At 39.8% G+C, this 18,905-nt stretch overlaps 2 protein-coding genes across 4 annotated transcripts in view; one reads left to right on the top strand and one right to left on the bottom strand.

The window, feature by feature from the left end:
• Positions 1-721: 721 nt before the first annotated feature.
• On the top strand, positions 722-3,286 carry nkx1.2lb (NK1 transcription factor related 2-like,b). Its single transcript, XM_060926873.1, has 2 exons — positions 722-1,169; positions 2,571-3,286. Exons 1-2 carry the CDS (start codon positions 722-724, stop codon positions 3,284-3,286), a joined length of 1,164 nt encoding a protein of 387 aa, XP_060782856.1.
• A 2,124-nt stretch (positions 3,287-5,410) lies between these two features.
• uvssa (UV-stimulated scaffold protein A) overlaps positions 5,411-18,905 on the bottom strand; it is a 59,380-nt gene continuing 45,885 nt past the window's right edge. Inside the window, exons 9-15 of one of the 3 annotated variants that reach the window (XM_060927458.1) lie at positions 15,661-15,763; positions 11,881-12,082; positions 9,142-9,279; positions 8,557-8,740; positions 8,365-8,476; positions 6,046-6,238; positions 5,411-5,864 (exon numbers count right to left, since the gene is read on the bottom strand). In XM_060927458.1, the coding sequence (XP_060783441.1) occupies positions 5,771-5,864; positions 6,046-6,238; positions 8,365-8,476; positions 8,557-8,740; positions 9,142-9,279; positions 11,881-12,082; positions 15,661-15,763 (1,026 nt within the window). In that variant the 3' untranslated portion in view covers positions 5,411-5,770. The remainder of the gene's footprint in view (positions 5,865-6,045; positions 6,239-8,364; positions 8,477-8,556; positions 8,741-9,141; positions 9,280-11,880; positions 12,083-15,660; positions 15,764-18,905) is intronic. The other 2 variants (XM_060927457.1, XM_060927459.1) reach the window with 2 other exon arrangements.

Raw genomic sequence — 18,905 nt, 5'->3', positions numbered from 1 at the left:
ATGTGTAGAATCCTTTTGGCAAAATATAGCCTATTTTTTTAATTAATTGCGTATAGTTTGTTTGAACTGAAACCATGTGCTAACTAGTTGACTAGATATTTGCTTGTATTATAAAGGCCCTATTTTTTCCTCCTAAATTTATCGTAGAACAATCATTACCCGAACCTCAATCCCGATCGAGAGGCGAGGGAGGGAGGGAGGGAGGGAGGGGAAAAATAAGCCTATTTAGTGACTTTCCAGTCCAATGGTCTTAACGTTGAAAGTGAGCTGACAGCTGCGTATATCAACGGCCCACATCATCGCTCACACGCCGCTCGCCTCCGCCGCTTCTCACGGCCGCAGACGGAGATAATAGGCTATTAGAGGCGCGGGATTAATTTGTAGCCAATTACGACTCACAGTAGAATATGAATGCATAAATAAGGCGTAGCGCTTGTGCGTGGGTTTCAGCGGGGGTAAGAGAAGGATAGGGGAGGGGGGAGGGAGCAACCGGGCGCACAGGCGGGACATCAACGTGTGAAGGGAGGGGGGTTAAAATCTCCCCCCAAAAAAAGAACCGGAGCAAGAGAGATCAACATCCAGCCGGCATCTGTCCACTCCAACACACAGGATATAGATAGATCTCTGCATGCAGAACTGACAGTGTGAGGAATCTCGCGCTCCGAGTATTTCCCCTCCTCGGTATGCTTTAAGCCAAATAACATTTCTAGTGGGAGAAACTATGAATAGGGATAAAGTGCAGGTGGGCGACATCTCCATCGAACCGCCTGCGACTGGCATCGCTGCGCAAACAGCAGTGATCGTGGTGGCGTCTCCGGAAAGCGTGGACATGGAGGCGCACGGGGAAAAGCGCATCGCTTCCGGTGACTTGGCTGTGTTTTCCTGTCCCGCAGCCAGAGACGTGCTTCAGGCGGAGGGCCGAGAAAACTCCGTGCGCCAGGACGCACCTGCGCTTCCGCCGCCCAGCGCTCCTCGGACCACCTCCTTCTCAGTGCTGGACATTTTGGACCCAAATAAGTTCACAAGCAAAAGGCAGCCACTCAGCCGGACAGGCTGTGACTCCGGGTGTGGGTTCGGGACCGAAAACAGAGGCGAAGATTCAAATCATGCAGCAGATCAGAAAGTATTTCCTGAAGACTACGAGTGCAAGAAATCCTCAGGAATGCTCAGTAAGTGTGAAAGAAACACGCACTGCTTACTCTGCGTGACCATGAGGTTTGCATGAAACTGAGAGCTTCGACTTGGATCGGGCAGCCCGGGTTGTGGGACAGGCTAGTTCAACTCTTTAAAGTCGCAATGTTTAGAAGAAGAAATGTTATGGATGTCGGATAAAATGAAGCGCATTTTAAAAGTGTATGAATTAATCAGAACTTCTCCCATCATCTTAATTTAATTAGCCTACTGTTTGGACAAGGGTAGAACACATTGATTATTTATTTCCGATAAATTATTTCCATCTACTGTTGATATTTTATAAGCCAATTAAAAATAATAATAACAATTGTTGTAAATTTAAAGGCACTATAAGTTTGGAATGTCTGTAAATGAAATTGTTTCTGGAGGTAAATGGTGTTGGTGTTCCTCTTATATCTTGTGCATCTTTTGGACTTTTAGAGCGTCGTGATCGATATCTCACTTAATAAGTATAACAGGTTTAAATCGTGTAATTATCCCAAATTTGACCCGATAATTTAGATGTTGAGGAGGAGTTTGCAAGCTGCCTGAAAGAGATATACTCGATTCGATAATAGGATATCGACCTGTCCGTTGCACGTGCCACTCAGGGCCGATCTTCCCCATTATCCGGCGTCCTTAACGCGCCAATCAGCGCTGAATTAAGTGATCGAAGGGCTTTAATTGTTTTTTCTTGCCATGTTGCACAGCTTTGTCTCAAGCCTGAATAGTAGAAATGAAGAGAAAGTATCCTTGATATGAGCTAAACTTGCAATCACATCCTCAGTCGACATGTCCTCATACTTCAAATAGGTCTATTTATAGGACGGTTTCTGTTTCTGCATATCAAAAAACCTCAAACCACTGATATATAAAAGCTTGCAATTTTATAGCCTAATAGAAAGGTTTTAGTGTGTACTGGATCCCTGAAAATAAGACTGTAAACACGGCAACATGGAACATGCAAATCGATGCTTTAACTTATTGTCTTGAAAAACTCTGTAAGTTCAGGTTATGGAGTACTATAATGAAACTGACAGTGGCTTGAAAGTTATGCAAGAATAAACAATGCATATTTAATTTGTATCTAAAAGTTTCAGCTCGAAATGCATTTCATTTTATACAAAGGAAAAAAAAAGACAAAATAGTCGTGCTTGGTTTTTTAATCAGAATTTCAGATAAATTTCATTCCATTTGTGTAATTTTAGTGCGTATTTATTTCTCTTGATTATAGAAATTATTGCATGGACTCCTCGACAGGATTTTCTTTAAAAAAAAAAAAAAGAACAATTATGACACAATATTCATGAATAACTGTGGATTTATTTGTGTTACGGTTTTATTATAGGCTTAAAAATATGAATAATGCATCACTGCAATAATATTTTTTTTTTCAGCGGAGGATGGTTTCGTGTTCAGGTCTTCAGAATGTGAGAGTGATTTCCCGCGTGGGAATCCCACGGACAGTGAGTTACACGATGATCTGTGCAGTGAGGAGAGCAGCGGCGCGCTCACCGGAAACGCCGACGGAGAGGACGAGGAGCCGGTCATGAAAAGTTCGAGTCCCGGCGGCCAGCAGCAGAGCCAGCAGTCCTCGTCCTCGAATGGACCGAACCAACAAGGCAAGCCGAAGAGGAAACGGTCCGGCTCGGACTCGAAGTCCGGAAAGCCGAGAAGGGCTCGGACTGCGTTTACGTACGAGCAGCTCGTGGCGCTGGAGAACAAGTTCAAGTCGACGCGCTACCTTTCCGTGTGCGAGCGCCTCAACCTGGCGCTGTCACTGAGCTTAACGGAGACGCAGGTGAAAATCTGGTTTCAGAACCGCCGGACAAAGTGGAAGAAGCAGAACCCAGGAGCAGACACGAGCGCTCCGACGGGTGGTGCAGGAGGACCGAACGGACCGAGCGCCGGTTTGGGCAGCCTGAGTCCCCTCAGTCCGTCTCCACCCATGAGCGGTCACCTATCAATGCACACCAGCTATCCGAGTCACACACCTGGAGGACTAGTGTGCACTACTCAGTTACCCTTCCTGCCTAGTCATGCAGTACTGTCCCCGTTCATGCTGAGCTCACAGACATACGGAGCGCCCGCTTTTTACACGCCGCACTTGTAAAAACATAAAATAACAAACCCCAGAACACATGGGCACCGACCGAACACACCCTGAGCAAAGCACTTTCCTTTCCGTGTGGTGTGTCAACTCAACTGAGGCACTTTCTGTCAGCTTAACTAACTTCTCGAAAGCACTCCAAGACTGAAATAACTGCTGATGTCCTGAAAACCTGCAGACACCCTGATGCACAAGAGACAACTTCAGTTATCCTCACGTCCAAGTCGTTCACGCTGATTCCAGAAGTTTATTTCGTTACGTTTACCCTGGTTTTAGATCACTAAAACGTGAGCGTTTTCCTGGCTCAGACTGTAAATAGCCTATTATCATGAATATATGTTAGGCACTAATTCTGAATGCAAATGCGACAATAATAAGGAATCAGTGGGAATTAAAAAAAAAAAAAAGAATAATAAAAAGATATGTATCCAAACCATAACCGAACCTGTTTAATGAAAAGAATTGTGAAAATTATTCGTGAAAGGTTTATCTAAAACTTTTTAAATGTTTAGGATTATTTATTTCAAATTTATTTACATGCAATTTCATTGTTGGGTTTAAAAAGAATTTAAATAAAACACCATTTTTTAAGATACGGCTTTCAGAAGCAGTTTCCTGTGTGCTGCAGCGTTTATAAATACCGCCGTCATGAACGTGGATTACCTCAGAATAATATTTTATATTATCTTATACATAATACATATTTTTAATAGGCTTAATATATACTATTAGACAGTATTATGATCCCCCCCCCTCCACACACACACACTAGTTGTTAACTTGAATACAGATAATTTAGGAGATGCCAGGCTTCATTTTCATTTCAAGTTCAAATCCCCAAGCTTTATTCTGAAACGATGCCCTTGAAAAGTTAAGCTAGTTTTTGTTGTTGTTTCGTTGTGTATTTAAGATTATGTTCTTAACCCTTCAGGAGTCCCGTTTTTAAATCTGAACGAAAAACTAGTTTGAAAATAAAACACTTTGGGGAATTCCCTGAAAGAGAATTAATGTCCTACTTCACGTGTCAAAGGAATATTTAGGTAGGACTCTTTCCGTCTTGCGGAATACAGATAAGGAATCACTATTAGATGTCCACACTGATTCTTTGGTTAAACTTTGATTTATTATTATTATTATTATTATTATTATTATTGATGATGATCATCTATTATTACTACTACTACTACTACTATTACAACTGGTTTTCTACTATTACAACTGGTCTTTTTAATTTTTTTTCTTTTTTTTTAATACCAGCCCACTACATTGCCTCAAATGCCAAATACGAAAGTAAATGGAGTTGAACAGTCTGTGCTTTTTAAATTCTGGGTTTTGTTTGTTTCTTTTCCTTTAACTTAAAACTAGCAAAACAAATTCAAATAAATAGTCATTTGCTGCAGTTATAGATTAGAAATCATCCTTGTATTAACGCTATTGAGACTCCTTTCAGTCTATCCAAAATAAAAAGCTCTTTATCAAAAAAAAAAAAAGTTTGGGGAAATTTCTTACGAAACCATTTACACCTGGATATATATAAATATATATATATATATTTTATATATATATATATATATATATATATATATATATATATATATATATATATATATATATATATATATATATATATATATAAAAAAAAACCCTGCAACTGTTACACCATGGATCAGAACAATTCTGTTCAACAGCTGCATTGCGTCATGAATCTAGACATAAATATTGGTTGAGACAATGCGGGAATTCAGTGTGATATTAAAAAGTCGGATCTTTTTTTCCAAAGAAGCAGATTTCCTTCAGGACTTAACAGATACAAATCGCAGATGGAGCCTAAGTTTATCCAAAGATGAGCTCTAATGCGCTACACTGAAACCGTGATCATGAATGCAGTTTATTTACACAATAAACCGAGTCACCGCCTCCTACAGCACCGGAAATCAAGCGGAAGTGTGAAGGCAGAAGTGCAGGAGCTGAGTTTATAGGAACTTCGTTGCAAGAGAAAAAGAGAAAACTGTCCTTCAACCATCTCACAGAAATGCACACGCCAAAGAAATAACCGTTTTGTTTATTTGTTTATTAATGCTTCTTTTTTTTGTTACTTATTTAAAAGAACAAATCGATTTGAAAATAGTGATGAAAAATAATTTTTCCATTTCAATAAAAAAATTGTATTGCAAAACATCCAGCTTATTAGAATAATACAATTTCAAGAAAATAGGCTCTCTCGGAACCATTTTAAAAAACAAAAAGGTTTTAAGGCTAACGTTTACATTTGTCGGGGAAGTCACTTATCAACAGCATACATTTACAATAAAATATTTAAAAGTTTGACACAAATCAATCATACATTACATTATTCGAGCACAATACAAAGAAATGATAAATAGTATTTAATTCCACATTTTTAGACACAGAACCATGGACATTAGCTTATTTTTACACTTCAGTCAGGCTGAGATGACAGTTTTGAGGACGGGAATATCTCAAATCTTATTTAAATGCGTAGTTAAACTGGTTCGCAAATTTCTCATGCTTCCTTTTGTCCAGCTTGTTCATGACCTTCGCGATTCGTTTCATGGAGCTCCTGCAAAGACAAAGACATAGGGTTAGCCTTTACATTTACATATATAAGTGTTCAGAGTACAATAAACAGCCAATACATTCTATTAATTTATACAGTATCAGGTACACAAATAGCTTATTTCATGCAAAATATATATTTAAAAAATGTCATTTTATCTCAGAAAACCTGGTCAGTTGCTTACTTATTAAAAACCTTCTTTTCTAGCCTTGAGCGAGAAGTATTGGCAGTTTGCTTCAGGTCTGTGAGGTTGGGATATTTTCTTTTCTTTCCCTTTCCTTTCCCAGCCTTTTTACCCTTGCCATACATTTTAGAAGAGCCCAGATCCTCGCCTGTAGCTGCTTCAATCTCCCTCATGAGCTCTGGATCTCGCCAGTCTGAGCAGAAAAGGAAGGAAACGATTGGTGCGACTGGTATAATGTTCACCAAGATCAACCACAGCATAAGAATTCTCCAAAGAAAAACAAACAATCTATTTAACTTTATGTTGCAATGGCACACAAAATAACCGATTTTCTGGTTACAGGTATTTTTTATTGTTTGTTTACATTTTAGGGACACAAAGCCTACCTTCATAAACTCGCCGTCAAGTAATGTAGTCAAGTCAAGCTCAAGTAAATCTATACTTCAGAATATAGCCATTATTGGCTGATCTTAGATTCATAAATATCAAAGCTAACTATAAAAATTATTCTCGTGTTGTTTTTGTTGTTAGGATGATCCACATCTATGGAGGTGGAAACTCTACTACTCATATGTTCTTGTAAAGATGAGAGATGAGGCCTGTAATTAAGTTAAGCTGGTGACTGAAGGGCAGCAGGGCCGACTGCTCCATCAACAGTTCATGTCTGCTCCAGCTGCGTTAGGAAGCCTAGGGGCCCCCCCACACACACAAACGTGGATACCCCCCCACCCAACACACATGCATTAAACAGGTGACAGCTGCAGTCATTTTCATCCCAAGTGCTGGTTCAAACACACACCAGAAGAACTACAAGATTGCCCGTTGTAATCTAATTTTCTTTGGAAAGTGCATTAGACTAGGACATTTGTATGGTATTTTATTTATGAGAGGAAAAAAAAAAGCATCAGCATTCATGTCAGATCAATAACCAAAATGTCTCCTCATGACTTGCCAGTAAATAAATTCCATGGCCCAGTATCCAGGAAAAGTCACAAAAATATTTCAAAATATGGTCATCAATAGTTGTTGGGGTTTTTTTGTACTGCAAGACATTTCTTCTGGGAAAAGTGATGTGTGTTCATATAATGTACGATGACCTGCACTAGATAAGCCAAACAATGAGAAACTTTGAATCATATAATTACTCAGTCACCACTTAATCCACATCATCTGTGGATTAAGAATAAACGGATCCATTACATCTTCCTAACACGTCAAACTCTTACCACTTGCTCTGATATAAATACAACCTCATGTGACTAAATGAAGTATTGACAAAATGGAGAAATTACAAAAAAAAAAAAATTCCACATTTCATTTCAATGATCAAATTTTAATTGTGTTTCAGATTTTTTTTTCATCAAAAATGGAAAAACCTGATTCACTGTAAATTAAAAAAAAAACAACAAACCCCCCCCCCAAAAAAACAGCATACGGGAATCTGAAGGTGCTCGTTTCGAGGTGCTGAAGCACAAATCAATGGCCCAGCAGGGAGGCTGTTGGTCGGTAAGGGAGCTGATGGACCTCTGTTGGCGCCACAAGCTCACTGGCATCATACAAGAGCAGCTGGGGGTGCTTCTGTGGTTACCGTAACGGCTGGTGTGTAGATGGGCAGTGGGCATGATGGATTTGGGGTGGAGGATCGATAGTGTACTTAGTTACAAAAGATGCTATTTCACAAGCCAGTGGTCAGCGGGCATCAGAAGTCAGCTGTCTCAGATACCTGTTTGTTAACAAGTCAGTGCGGTCAGAGAAAAGCACATCCGACGCTCCACTGACAGCATGGAGCCGCCACTTAATTGGCTTTTAGCGCCCAACTCGGCCGAAGAGAAATAGAGAGAGTGTCTGCCGAGGAGAAAGAGGGGCAGAGCGAGATTCGGCCTATCCTATTATCAGGGTATTGATGATTACTGGGATTTCATCAGTTCATCTTTTCCAGGAGTGGCCCTCCCCTTCAATGCCCTGTGATTTGTCTTTTATCTACTCAATGCGTGCCATGAGGAAGGAGTGGAGGTAATAGGTGTTTAGGATTTGGCCCGGTTACAGGAGGATTTGAAGACACAGGAACAGTGGCCTACTCCAAACTTGATTGCTTTTACCGACATCAGTTCTCTCAGACGGAGCCAATGAAACATTTATTGAGTTAAAGTAATCATTTTCAGTCAACATGCCGAAAATAATACCTTTATCAAAAAGGTCTGTCATTCTTATTTGCTTACAATGATAAGTTTGCTCAGGACAAGAACTATTATAGCCGGCTGTCATCTCAGGACACACGAAATCACATTTTAATTTAGCTAAGAGAATCTGAAGTCCTACCTGGCTGCTCCTCTCTGCGTTTATACTCTTCCTTTTCCAGGCGAACTGCATCTTCTGGATTAATTGGCCTCCCAATCTCATCCCGAGGAATTATTAACCCATGGAATGGACACTTGAAAACAAGACATCATAACCTGCTCCGATTGCCTGCAAAAATACCACTTACAATGGAGGATCATGTCTCATACTTACCTTGACTCTGTCCTGGCGTTCACACAATGAGCCATTGGGCAACGGGGCTTTGCACTTGTGCTCCACAGGTTGGAAATGTCCAGCAAAGGTAATGTACCTGGATTTCATTTGTGCAGACAGCTCTTTGTTCTCAACCTCCTCCTCCACCTCGTGAGGCACCCAGAACCGGTGCTGAGAGGTGGACCTGAGAACCAGACAGGACATGAGGATTACACTCTCACGCTGAGTACACAGAGTATACCAAAGTTCTCAAGGCATGATCAGTTGTTTCATTTTTCTACTTAAGAGAATACTGTGCTGACAAATTTTATACCATGTGCTCTTGTACTGAGGGTTTACAAAACTAAAAAATGTACAGGGATTTGAATGAGCTTGAACAGACAACACTGCTCTCTAGTGGCCTCAAGACATGACATTAACCTGAATTTCTCTCTGGAGCATTTCCTAAAGAAGTAGATTACTGTTCTAGAGGGGAAAACCTAATTTGTGAACTGTCCAAATAACATCATTTAATTGTTTAACAAAGAATGTAAAAATGAACAAGAAAAAAATATATATATTAAAATATTATCCAAGCCGTTGTACTTGATGATCTTTCCAGCTGTAGGTTGCTCCTCTCCCCAGTAGTAGAGGTCCACACCAAAAGGAACGACAGGAGGTTTATCCTTCTCCTCCCCCTGTTTACTGCAGCTCGTGGTGGGTTTCGCAGAGCATCCGGACACACTTAAGGGCCACAAAGGGATAAAGGCTTAGTCAAAGATATATATGAGAGAGAGATTCATGAGTGAGCGAAGAGAATGAGTGAAAATATTTTCAACATGAGAAGAAAAAAAACTTCTTATCTTTGCGCCACCTTATAAATGTTATTTATATTAGATGGACACATCCATAAAAAGTATGCAAGTTAAGCAAAAGAATTTTAATTCTGAACCGGTTTGCCATTTTGACAACGCATGTCTAGTCAGCAGGAAAACACTGGGGAGTGATGTCATCGGAGTGAAATATTGGGAATTATTATACATATGGGACACTTTTTTTGATGGAATAAAAACATTTATTTTTTTGCGGTGCAGTTTCCATCAAATCCTGTGCTCTGATTGGCTGGCGAGCGGGTCCGTATCCTACGGTACGGACCCCGGTTACGGACCTCTGGCGACTCGCTCGTTCACAACAACAGCAAACGTAGCATTTTTTGTCAACATTTATCTTTTTTTTTAATAAGATTTATTTATAAGATTATCAAAAATCTTATACATTTTTGCCAGCATTTCTCAGGAGAATAGCATTAATTTTACAGCATGGATAGCGATAACAACAGTGTTCACAGTGAAAGTGAGTTTTACTACCCTGAGGAAGAAGAAATAAAAGAAAACATTTCAGGAGAACGCTAAAAACCTCTAAGTTGCTAATGCCGAGCAAAACATGGCTGAATCCTGAATGACTCAATTTTGTATAAATAGGGGACTACATAGGTGGCAAAATGTAGCTTTTTTTCCTGCCATGGAAGTGCATTTGTATACCGAGGAGGAAGCAATTTGCATTACAGCCGTGAATGAGGATTCAAAATGGCGGCTCGCCTCGGCTTGGCTCGGTTTCCTTTTCGGGCGCTCTTGTTTTCTGTTAGAATTTGGTAAAGAAAAAAATAAATATATTATTTACCAGCCTAAGGTCAATCCGTATGGTGAAATACCGTGACCTCGGCCTTGAATACTGACCTCGGTCCAGAGGGCCTCGATCAGTACGTTCAAGACCTCAGTCAGGGTATTTCACGATACGGACCGCCCAGCTGGTAAATAACATATATGTATTCTATTCCTTTCTAGTGGGTTTCATTAGTTTGGTTTGATAGCATGCAATATCGTCAGCATATCGCTTATCCTACATGTATTATGTCACTCTACCCAATGGAGAATGAGCGTTGAATATGGTTAACGATATTGCACAGTTGTCAAGACAACATGACGTCACACATTGGAGCTGATGCAAATATCCAATGAGAAAGTATTCTGCTGTGTATGCGCACAAGCATTTTTGTTCACTGGTGGCGCCCATAGTAAACTGTCGCAGTGAATTGAAAATGCCATAAGATACGTATTACGTGTAAAACTTCCATGCTAGTGAGCGACTGTGACAATTTATCAACAAATCTATAATTGTTCAATCGAATAATAATAATAATAATAATAATAATAATAATAATAATAATAATAACAATGGTTGGCTTTTTCGTGGTATAACAGATATATTCTAGTCAGCTAGCATGATACTGAACTCATCTTCGACTTGTTCAGTATCATGCTAGCTGCATGGAATATATCTGATATTCTATGACAAAAGCCAGCCAATATTATTTAAACACGTCACTCAGATCCATGATATATTTCATATGAAAAATGCGCGTTTTTCAACATGAGAATATAAACTTCATCTCTTCAAGCCAATGTGCAATTTTATTTTTATTATATAGACACGTTCACAAACAAAAAGTACCCAAATTTATGAAAACAATTCATCGATTTCCTCACGAGTGACATCTAGAGATTTATGTCATGGTGTGTGTGTATTATATAAATAAAAAACACACATATAATTACACACCATCTTTTCCAGGGATATTTCAACAAGACAATGCAAAACCACATTATGCACACATTACAAAGGCATAGCTGTGGAAGAAGAGGGTGACCGTCCCCTCTGTCCCCAGTAAAGAATGCGTGGCAAATTTTGAAATGAAAACTATGACAACGACGACCCCATACTGTTACACACCTTAAGACCTGTTTGCAGGAAGAATGGGACAAAATAACACCTGAAACACTTCATCACCTGATGTCTTCAGTCCCTAAACATCTTTTAAGTGTTGTGAGAAGGAATGGCAACATTATAAAGTGGTAAATGCTTTACTGTCCCAACTTTTTTTGAAATGTGCTGCAAGAATCAAAATAAGTGTTTATTATTAAAAAAATAAAATAAAATTATTGAAGTAAAACAGCAAATAATGTGCTTTTGTATTATTTTGAGTGCAGTACAGGTCAAATATTATTTACAAATCATTGTTTTCCATTTTAATTTTAACATACCTTTTGCACGTGTGTGTGTGTGTGTAAATAAATCTCTTAAAGGTTAATGAAAGTGTAAATTGTACTTAATATTAAACTTTTAAGTTGGTCAACTCTCATTTTTTTTATTTCATAAATCAAGTAACTCAGATAAATTCTCTAAAATACTACAATCAATTCCATATGAATCTGTAATTAAAAGCGTTTCTGGGAATATTCACCCTTTTGATCTTAACATGTATTAGAGTCTCATTTCCTTGATTACCTTGTAGATGTTGCCATGGCCACTTTCTCTTTTAGGACACGCAGTGTTGCAGCTGCACATGTAGGGTCCTGCTCTTCTTCATATTGCCTGCTCTTAAGCTGGTTGAGAGTTGAGGGCACGGATGGAGCTGCAGGTCTCGCCACTGGCTTTGATGGCTTTAGTTCAGCCACAGAGGTGGATGGAGAAGATTTCGAATCAAGACCTGTGAGAATTAAATAAAAAAACAGCCAGGGAGGCTCTTGATATGTGCATACGTTATTGTGTAAAACATCATACGACAAATCTGACAATCTGCACTGGATTAAAACACTGAACTGCTGTTGATCCCCCCCCCCACACACACACACATAGACGTATTCTGAATGCTTTAATACTATACATGTCCAGTCAAACAGCAGCAACCATTTTTGGTAAATTTAAAACGGATAAAAAGAAAAGATTTAGCCATATTGTCATGAACTACAGCTGAGAAAAATCTGACGACCTTTAACCTGGTGCTCACATCACTGCGTGGACTTCAGCAGCACTGCTGAAATATGTCTCCTGGGTGGGCGAGGGGTCTAGCAGGGCATGCAGGGGCTTAAGCTGAGCTTAAGAGTGACACCAAGATCCAACACTGACTCCAAACCTGCAGACTTCCACAAATCTTAGAAGTGAGGCCAAATTAGAACTTCAAAGGGTGATGGAAATCTTTTAAGGGTCTGATTAGGGAACACCTGACAACTCTGTCTGTGGATCATAAAGCATGCAAAGTTTACGATGACGCCTGCAGCTTCAAACATCAGAGGCATCAGAGTGTATCCAGATATTTCTCTGGGGGCAGTCATGGCCTGAAGGTTAGAGAAGCAGCTTTGGACCCAAAGGGTTGCTGGTTCGATTCCCAGGACCTGACGGGAGTTGAGTGAAAGAACAGCATTTTCCGCTCTGTCTGAAGTGCCTCAACTGCTCCCTGGGCGCTGTGGCATGGCTGCCCACTGCTCTGGGTATGTGTGTGCGCTCGTTGCTCACTTGTGTGTGTTCACTGCATCAGATGGGTTAAATGCAGAGGAGGAATTTCACTGTGCTTGAGTGTACATGTGACAATTAAAGGCTTCTTTTTCAGGTCCTTTTGACTATCACACATTTCTAAAAACATGACTCTTAAAAGTGTCCAAGAATGCATGTAGCTAGGAAGTGCACACAATGCACCAATCAAAACCACCCATAAGTATTCTTATGGGTAGAACACACTGTGGTCAAGGGTCAAAAAAAATGTTTAGCAAAGGTTTTCACTTTTCCTGAGCCCAATCCCTGGGGCATACAGTTAATCCAGGCTTATTGACTCTCTATGACTTATGGCATCATAGCCAACCTCTGGTCCACGCAATCATCAAACACGACTAAATCCTTTCTTTTTCTGTTCAAATTGACCAAAATGGTAGCTATTTGTCTGAAGCAATAAAGTTGCAGGTGTTAAAGAGATAAATCAATAAGAGGAAATAGAGAGGCCCAGCAGTAGACACAGAATGGTGCTGCCAATGGTGGCATTATTGATTTTCCTGAGTTCAGCAGGCCTTGTAATTAAAATGTAAATTTGAGAAAGAGATAACGTCCTGACAGAAAAGCTGGGATAAAGGGATAGATAAAAGATCAGCAGTGAAAGGAGCAGAGCGAGAAAACGGACGAGAGGTAAGGATAGAAATGCTTTCCAAATAAAAACAAACAATATTTCTCTGGACGAGAGGCGCAAGTTGCTTTTGGACAGAGTTAAAGAAATAGACTGCCAGGAAATGAGCTCATCTTAAATGTGTAATAAAAAAATCCAGTTTATTAATAAATCTAGTGTTCTCTGCCTGTAGCACATGTATTCATGCGAGCTGGTTCAGAGAAAACTGAGCGTTTCATTCATGCGTTCAGATGGCTGTGTGTGCAGGAATAGATGCTCCCAAAGGTTTAACACCCCCTCCTTTGCGGTCGAGGCAGGTGGATGTTGTAAATTACACACTGAGCTAATGGGAGCTCATTAACACTACTGCATTGTTAATTTGGCATGGCCGACACACTGATCATTACATACTTTACTAATCAAAGCAGCTTGGCTCCATGGAAATTACAGCCTAATGAGTCTTTAGTTAATACTGCCAAAGAGACAGTGATCATGTTATGTAACAAATAATAGAATTATATCTGGCTACGCACGACTGCTGCAAAGCTCATCATATTTAATCACCATGAAGGCTTATGGACAAATATTGACAACAATCAGAACTACATTATACAATATACTGCTTTTACAAGCTCTTTCTTCATTACGCAGTGTGTTCTTTAACAGCTTCAGAGCATACAGTATTTTCTATTCGCTAAAGTGGCTGTAAATTTTGCATTCTACAAGATTTTATGTCAAACGTTGTCGTTGGTGTTGAGGTTACGTGCTTGACCCCTGGCTTTTTGTGTGCAGCTTCTTGTCAGTGTGGTTGTCCTTGCACAGATGGAGTCGTCTGCTTGTACAAATAGTCAGCTGTCAAAACAGATTTATACTGCATGCCCCAGGTGATTTTAGGACTTAATTGATTTAAACCAGATGGAAATGAATTCATTACTCTATTAAAAAAAAAACTGGAGTATATTATACCTACTCTTACTTGCAGTGAATGCGTTATTCATAGTTTGTTAAAAAAAAAAAATCCTTATTTTTATTTGCTGCTTTCCTACCTTCAGAAATAGGCGTGTCCAAACTTCACACCCAACCCTGACCTTTAACTGCATCTTAAATTTAACCACATATTAAAGGAGAACTGAAGGCAAATTTATCATCAAAATTCTATTTCTCATTTTATTAAATATAGGAATGCATTTTTGATCGCTATTTTGTCACTGCTATAGCAAATTATGAGTGTTTTGAAATATGCTCTGTAATATATCAGTCCATATGTCAAAGCAATGGCTGTAAACGAGATTCTTTGAGACCTGCGTGAGACATCGTAGGACGGAAGTAAAACGTACAGCGGAAATCAAAAAGTGACCGACATCTGCCAACGCTGTCAAAAGAGGCGCGTGCCCTCTTTCGAATGCTGATGTAATCAAGCCGGAAGTTTTGTTTGTTTTGATAGCAATCAGGAAAGTTTGAAAAAAGTAGGCAGTAATCGTCATTTAAACTCATTTTTGTGCAAGATTTCGTTTGGAAAACAGTTTTCAAAATGGCGGCACTGACACCTGGCTGACACTTCACGTTTCCAAGTCTCGCACAAGTCTCGTGAAGATCGCGTGGCTAAGCGACGCCTGCCGTGGACCAAACAAACTAAATTCAACATGGCTAAAAACCGAATAGGCCGATAAGTACAATATTTAATTGCAATTAGTTGCCAATACGAGTCACGATATAAGGTTACTAAAACTGAAAACGTAATTGAATAACATGTTAATTAAGAAATAAAGCAAGTTTAAAAATCAATTCAGTTCTCCTTTAAAATGAACCAGTTTGTTCTAAAGCAAATTTTTATAGAGTCTACAAAGCATTTCTGAAAGTCTCTCTCTGGATAAAGGTGTCTGCTAAATGCTGTCAATGTAAATCTATAAAAAAAAAAAAAAAAAATACATGTAGGTTTTCTGAATGGAGGTTTCTGAAATAGTGGGTTTAAAACTGACCCTTCACCCATCACCTGAATTCGCCTGGAGGCTTCTGTGATATCCTGTTAGAAATTACTGGGATTTTGGGTCATCTTACTGATGTTTAATGAGTGCGCTTGTGCGTTAGTGTGTCACGATGCAGAATTTCTAGCACCTGCACATGAACAAACTCACCATACTCGAACCGCAGATGCTCAGGGATATGTGGCTCATAACCCTCTTTCTCCGGGACCTCCTCAAAATCATCATCAGTATCATCATCGTCTCCAGCCTTTAACTAGTGTAGAAATACAAGGAGACACGGGTGATTAAAATGGGAGTCATTACCAACAAACCTATAAAACGTTCCTTTTCAAAAAATAGATAAATATTTTTGTGCTATACAAATGAAGAATTGTGCAACATAATGCCACAAAGACAAAGTTGTACAGTTTGTGCAGATTTAAAGGGATCCTCAAGCGGATTTACTAAGTATTCATAGATTTCAACTGTCAAATATTCCTTTTCGGAGACCAAATTGTGTTCTAGAAAAATTAATTTTTATTAAAATACCAGATGGGCCTCCCGCGGAAGTGATGTATGCGATGACGTGGCGGAGTGGAAGCTTGGAGCAGCTCGGCTGTTTATATCCTCTGCTTACAACGTGGTTTTGCTAGTTTTACAAGTATTTTAACTGAATTTATAGGTTTTTAAATAAGTAAAAGTATGCCTCATTGCGGGGCGGCACTGTGGCGTAGTGGTTAGCGCTGTCGCCTCACAGCAAGAAGGTCCGGGTTCGAGCCCTGTGGCCGGCGAGGGCCTTTCTGTGCGGAGTTTGCATGTTCTCCCCGTGTCCGCGTGGGTTTCCTCCGGGTGCTCCGGTTTCCCCCACAGTCCAAAGACATGCAGGTTAGGTTAACTGGTGACTCTAAATTGACCGTAGGTGTGAATGTGAGTGTGAATGGTTGTCTGTGTCTCTGTGTCAGCCCTGTGATGACCTGGTGACTTGTCCAGGGTGTACCCCGCCTCTCGCCCATAGTCAACTGGGATAGGCTCCAGCTTGCCCACGACCCTGTAGAACAGGATAAAGCGGCTAGAGATGATGAGATGAGATGCCTCATTGCACAGCACATAAATGCCAAAATGATGCAAAAAAAAGGACGAGAAGATATCTCTTCACCATTTACCTGGCCAGAATTGTCCAACTATTTGCAAGAAATGGATTCATGACATCGGAAGACCTCAAAACAATCTGCTTGCGGTGCCCTACTTATGCTCCAAACATTTTGAATCATCCTGTTTCAATGAATTGACAGAATTAATGACAAGATTAACAGGGGCTTCAAGAAAAAAAAAAGATAAAAGACGATGCAATGCCAACAATATTTGCCCATCGTTCAGCTCCAAATGTTTGCCGATGCAGTGTTGAGTGTCAGAGACAACAACACTGGGAGGTTAGTTTCGACTTTGTTCTCCAATGAGATTCTTTGTAGTATATGATCAGTGTCGTACCTGGTGAATTGTAATTAGTATTCTGATACGTTGGAGGTTCTTCAGCGTACACTAGAAGAAAATACGGGTAACAAAGAAAACACCGACATTAAAAAACAATCACTGATGGATCAAGAGACAAAGCATTCGATTGACCTTCAGGTACGGTCGACTATACTCCAGATAAAAGAATTACTCAGAACACTTTGCATGAAACTCACTCATTTGAAATTTCCGAAGTTTTATTTTGCGCTAGTTTCAGTTTCATTTACAGTGGATATAAAAAGTGTACACACCCCGTTAAAATGATATTTTTTTTACATCAGAAAAACCTGAGACCACGATAAATAATTTCAAAACATTTCCCACCTTTAAATGTGACCTATAACCTGTACAATTCAATTGAAAAACAAACAAATCTGTTAGGGGGAGAAACATAAAAAAAAACGCGTACAATAAGCTGGTTGCATAAGTGTGCACACCCTTAAACTAATACTTTGTTGAAGCTCCTTTTGATTTAATTACAGCATTCAGTCTTTTGGGTTCACGCCTGCCATCAACTACTCAATTTACTCAGTTGCATCCTCCAGCAAAAGCCAGGGTTCGCAGACAGCTTACAAAGCATCAAAGGGATCTCACTGTTGAAAGGTATCAGTCAGGAGAAGGGTACAAAAACATTCCACGGCATTAGATATATATCATGGAGCACAGTGAAGACAGTCATCAAGAAGTGGAGAAAATATGGGACAACAGTGACATTACCGAGAAATGGACGTCCCTCCAGAATTGATGAAAAGACAAGACGAAAACTGGTCAGGGAGGCTGCCAAGAGGCCTACAGCAACACTGAAGGAGCTGCAGGAATTTCTGGCAAGTACTGGTTGTGTACTACATGTGACAACAATCTCCCGTATTCTCCATATGTCTGGACTATGAGGTAGGGTCAAAGAAAAACATCCAGGCCCGGCTAAATTTTGCAAAAAAAAAAAAAACTCTCCCAAAAGCATGTGGGAAAATGTGTTATGGTCTGATGAAACCAAGGTTGAACTTTTTGGCCACAATTCCAAAAGGTATGTTTGGTGCAAAAACAACACTGCACATCACCAAAAGAACACCATACCCACAGTGAAGCATGGTGGTGGCAGCATCATGTTTTGGGATTGTTTTTCTTCAGCTGGAACAGGGGCTTTAGTCAAGGTGGAGGGAATTATGAACAGTTCTAAATACCAGTCAATTTTGGCCCAAAACCTTCAGGTGCCTGCTAGAAAGCTGAAGATGAAGAGGAATTTCATCTTTCAGCACGACAATGACCCCAGAAAAGTTTTGGAATGGCCCAGTTAGAGCCCAGACCTAAATCCAATTGAAAATCTGTGGGGTGACCTGAAGAGGGTTGTGCACAAGAGATGCCCTCACAATCTGACAGATTTGGAGCACTTTTGCAAGGAGGAGTGGGCAAATATTGCCAAATCTAGATGTGGCAGGCTGATATACTCCTACTCAAAAAGACTGAATGCTGTAATTAAATCAAAAGGAGCTTCAACAAAATATTAGTTTAAGGGTGTGCACACTTACGCAACTAGTTTATTGTACGTGTTTTATTTTTTGTTTTCCCCCCTAACAGATTTGTTTGTTTTTCTATTGACTTGTACAGGTTATAGGTCACATTAAAGATGAGAAGTTTTGAAATTATTTATCATGGTCTCGGTTTTTTTTTTTACATCAGAAAAACCTATAATTTTAACGGGGTTTGTACAATTTTATATCCACTGTATGTGCTAGGAACGCGAACTGACCAGAAAGAAGGATATTGCTGTGCAAACAGATGAACCAGTCAGTATTAAAATCCAGACAGACAGAGACAGTTGTCTTCGAAGACAAGATTATCCAGTGTTCTTTGTCGGGAGATGAAAGCGTCTCATTTGATGACTCATTCGAACTCTACTAGCAAAA

This window comes from Neoarius graeffei, chromosome 8 (assembly GCF_027579695.1).
Source record: "Neoarius graeffei isolate fNeoGra1 chromosome 8, fNeoGra1.pri, whole genome shotgun sequence".
Lineage (NCBI taxonomy): Eukaryota > Metazoa > Chordata > Actinopteri > Siluriformes > Ariidae > Neoarius > Neoarius graeffei.
The sequence above is the reverse complement of the archived record's forward strand: the minus strand, read 5'-3'. Positions and strand labels throughout refer to the sequence as shown.

Excerpts from the sequence above, each read along its gene's own strand:
- nkx1.2lb (XM_060926873.1), top strand. The coding sequence starts at position 722 with ATGAATAGGGATAAAGTGCAGGTGGGCGACATCTCCATCGAACCGCCT. Across the intron at positions 1,170-2,570 it reads GAAATCCTCAGGAATGCTCA|CGGAGGATGGTTTCGTGTTC; the intron begins GTAAGTGTGAAA and ends TTTTTTTTTCAG.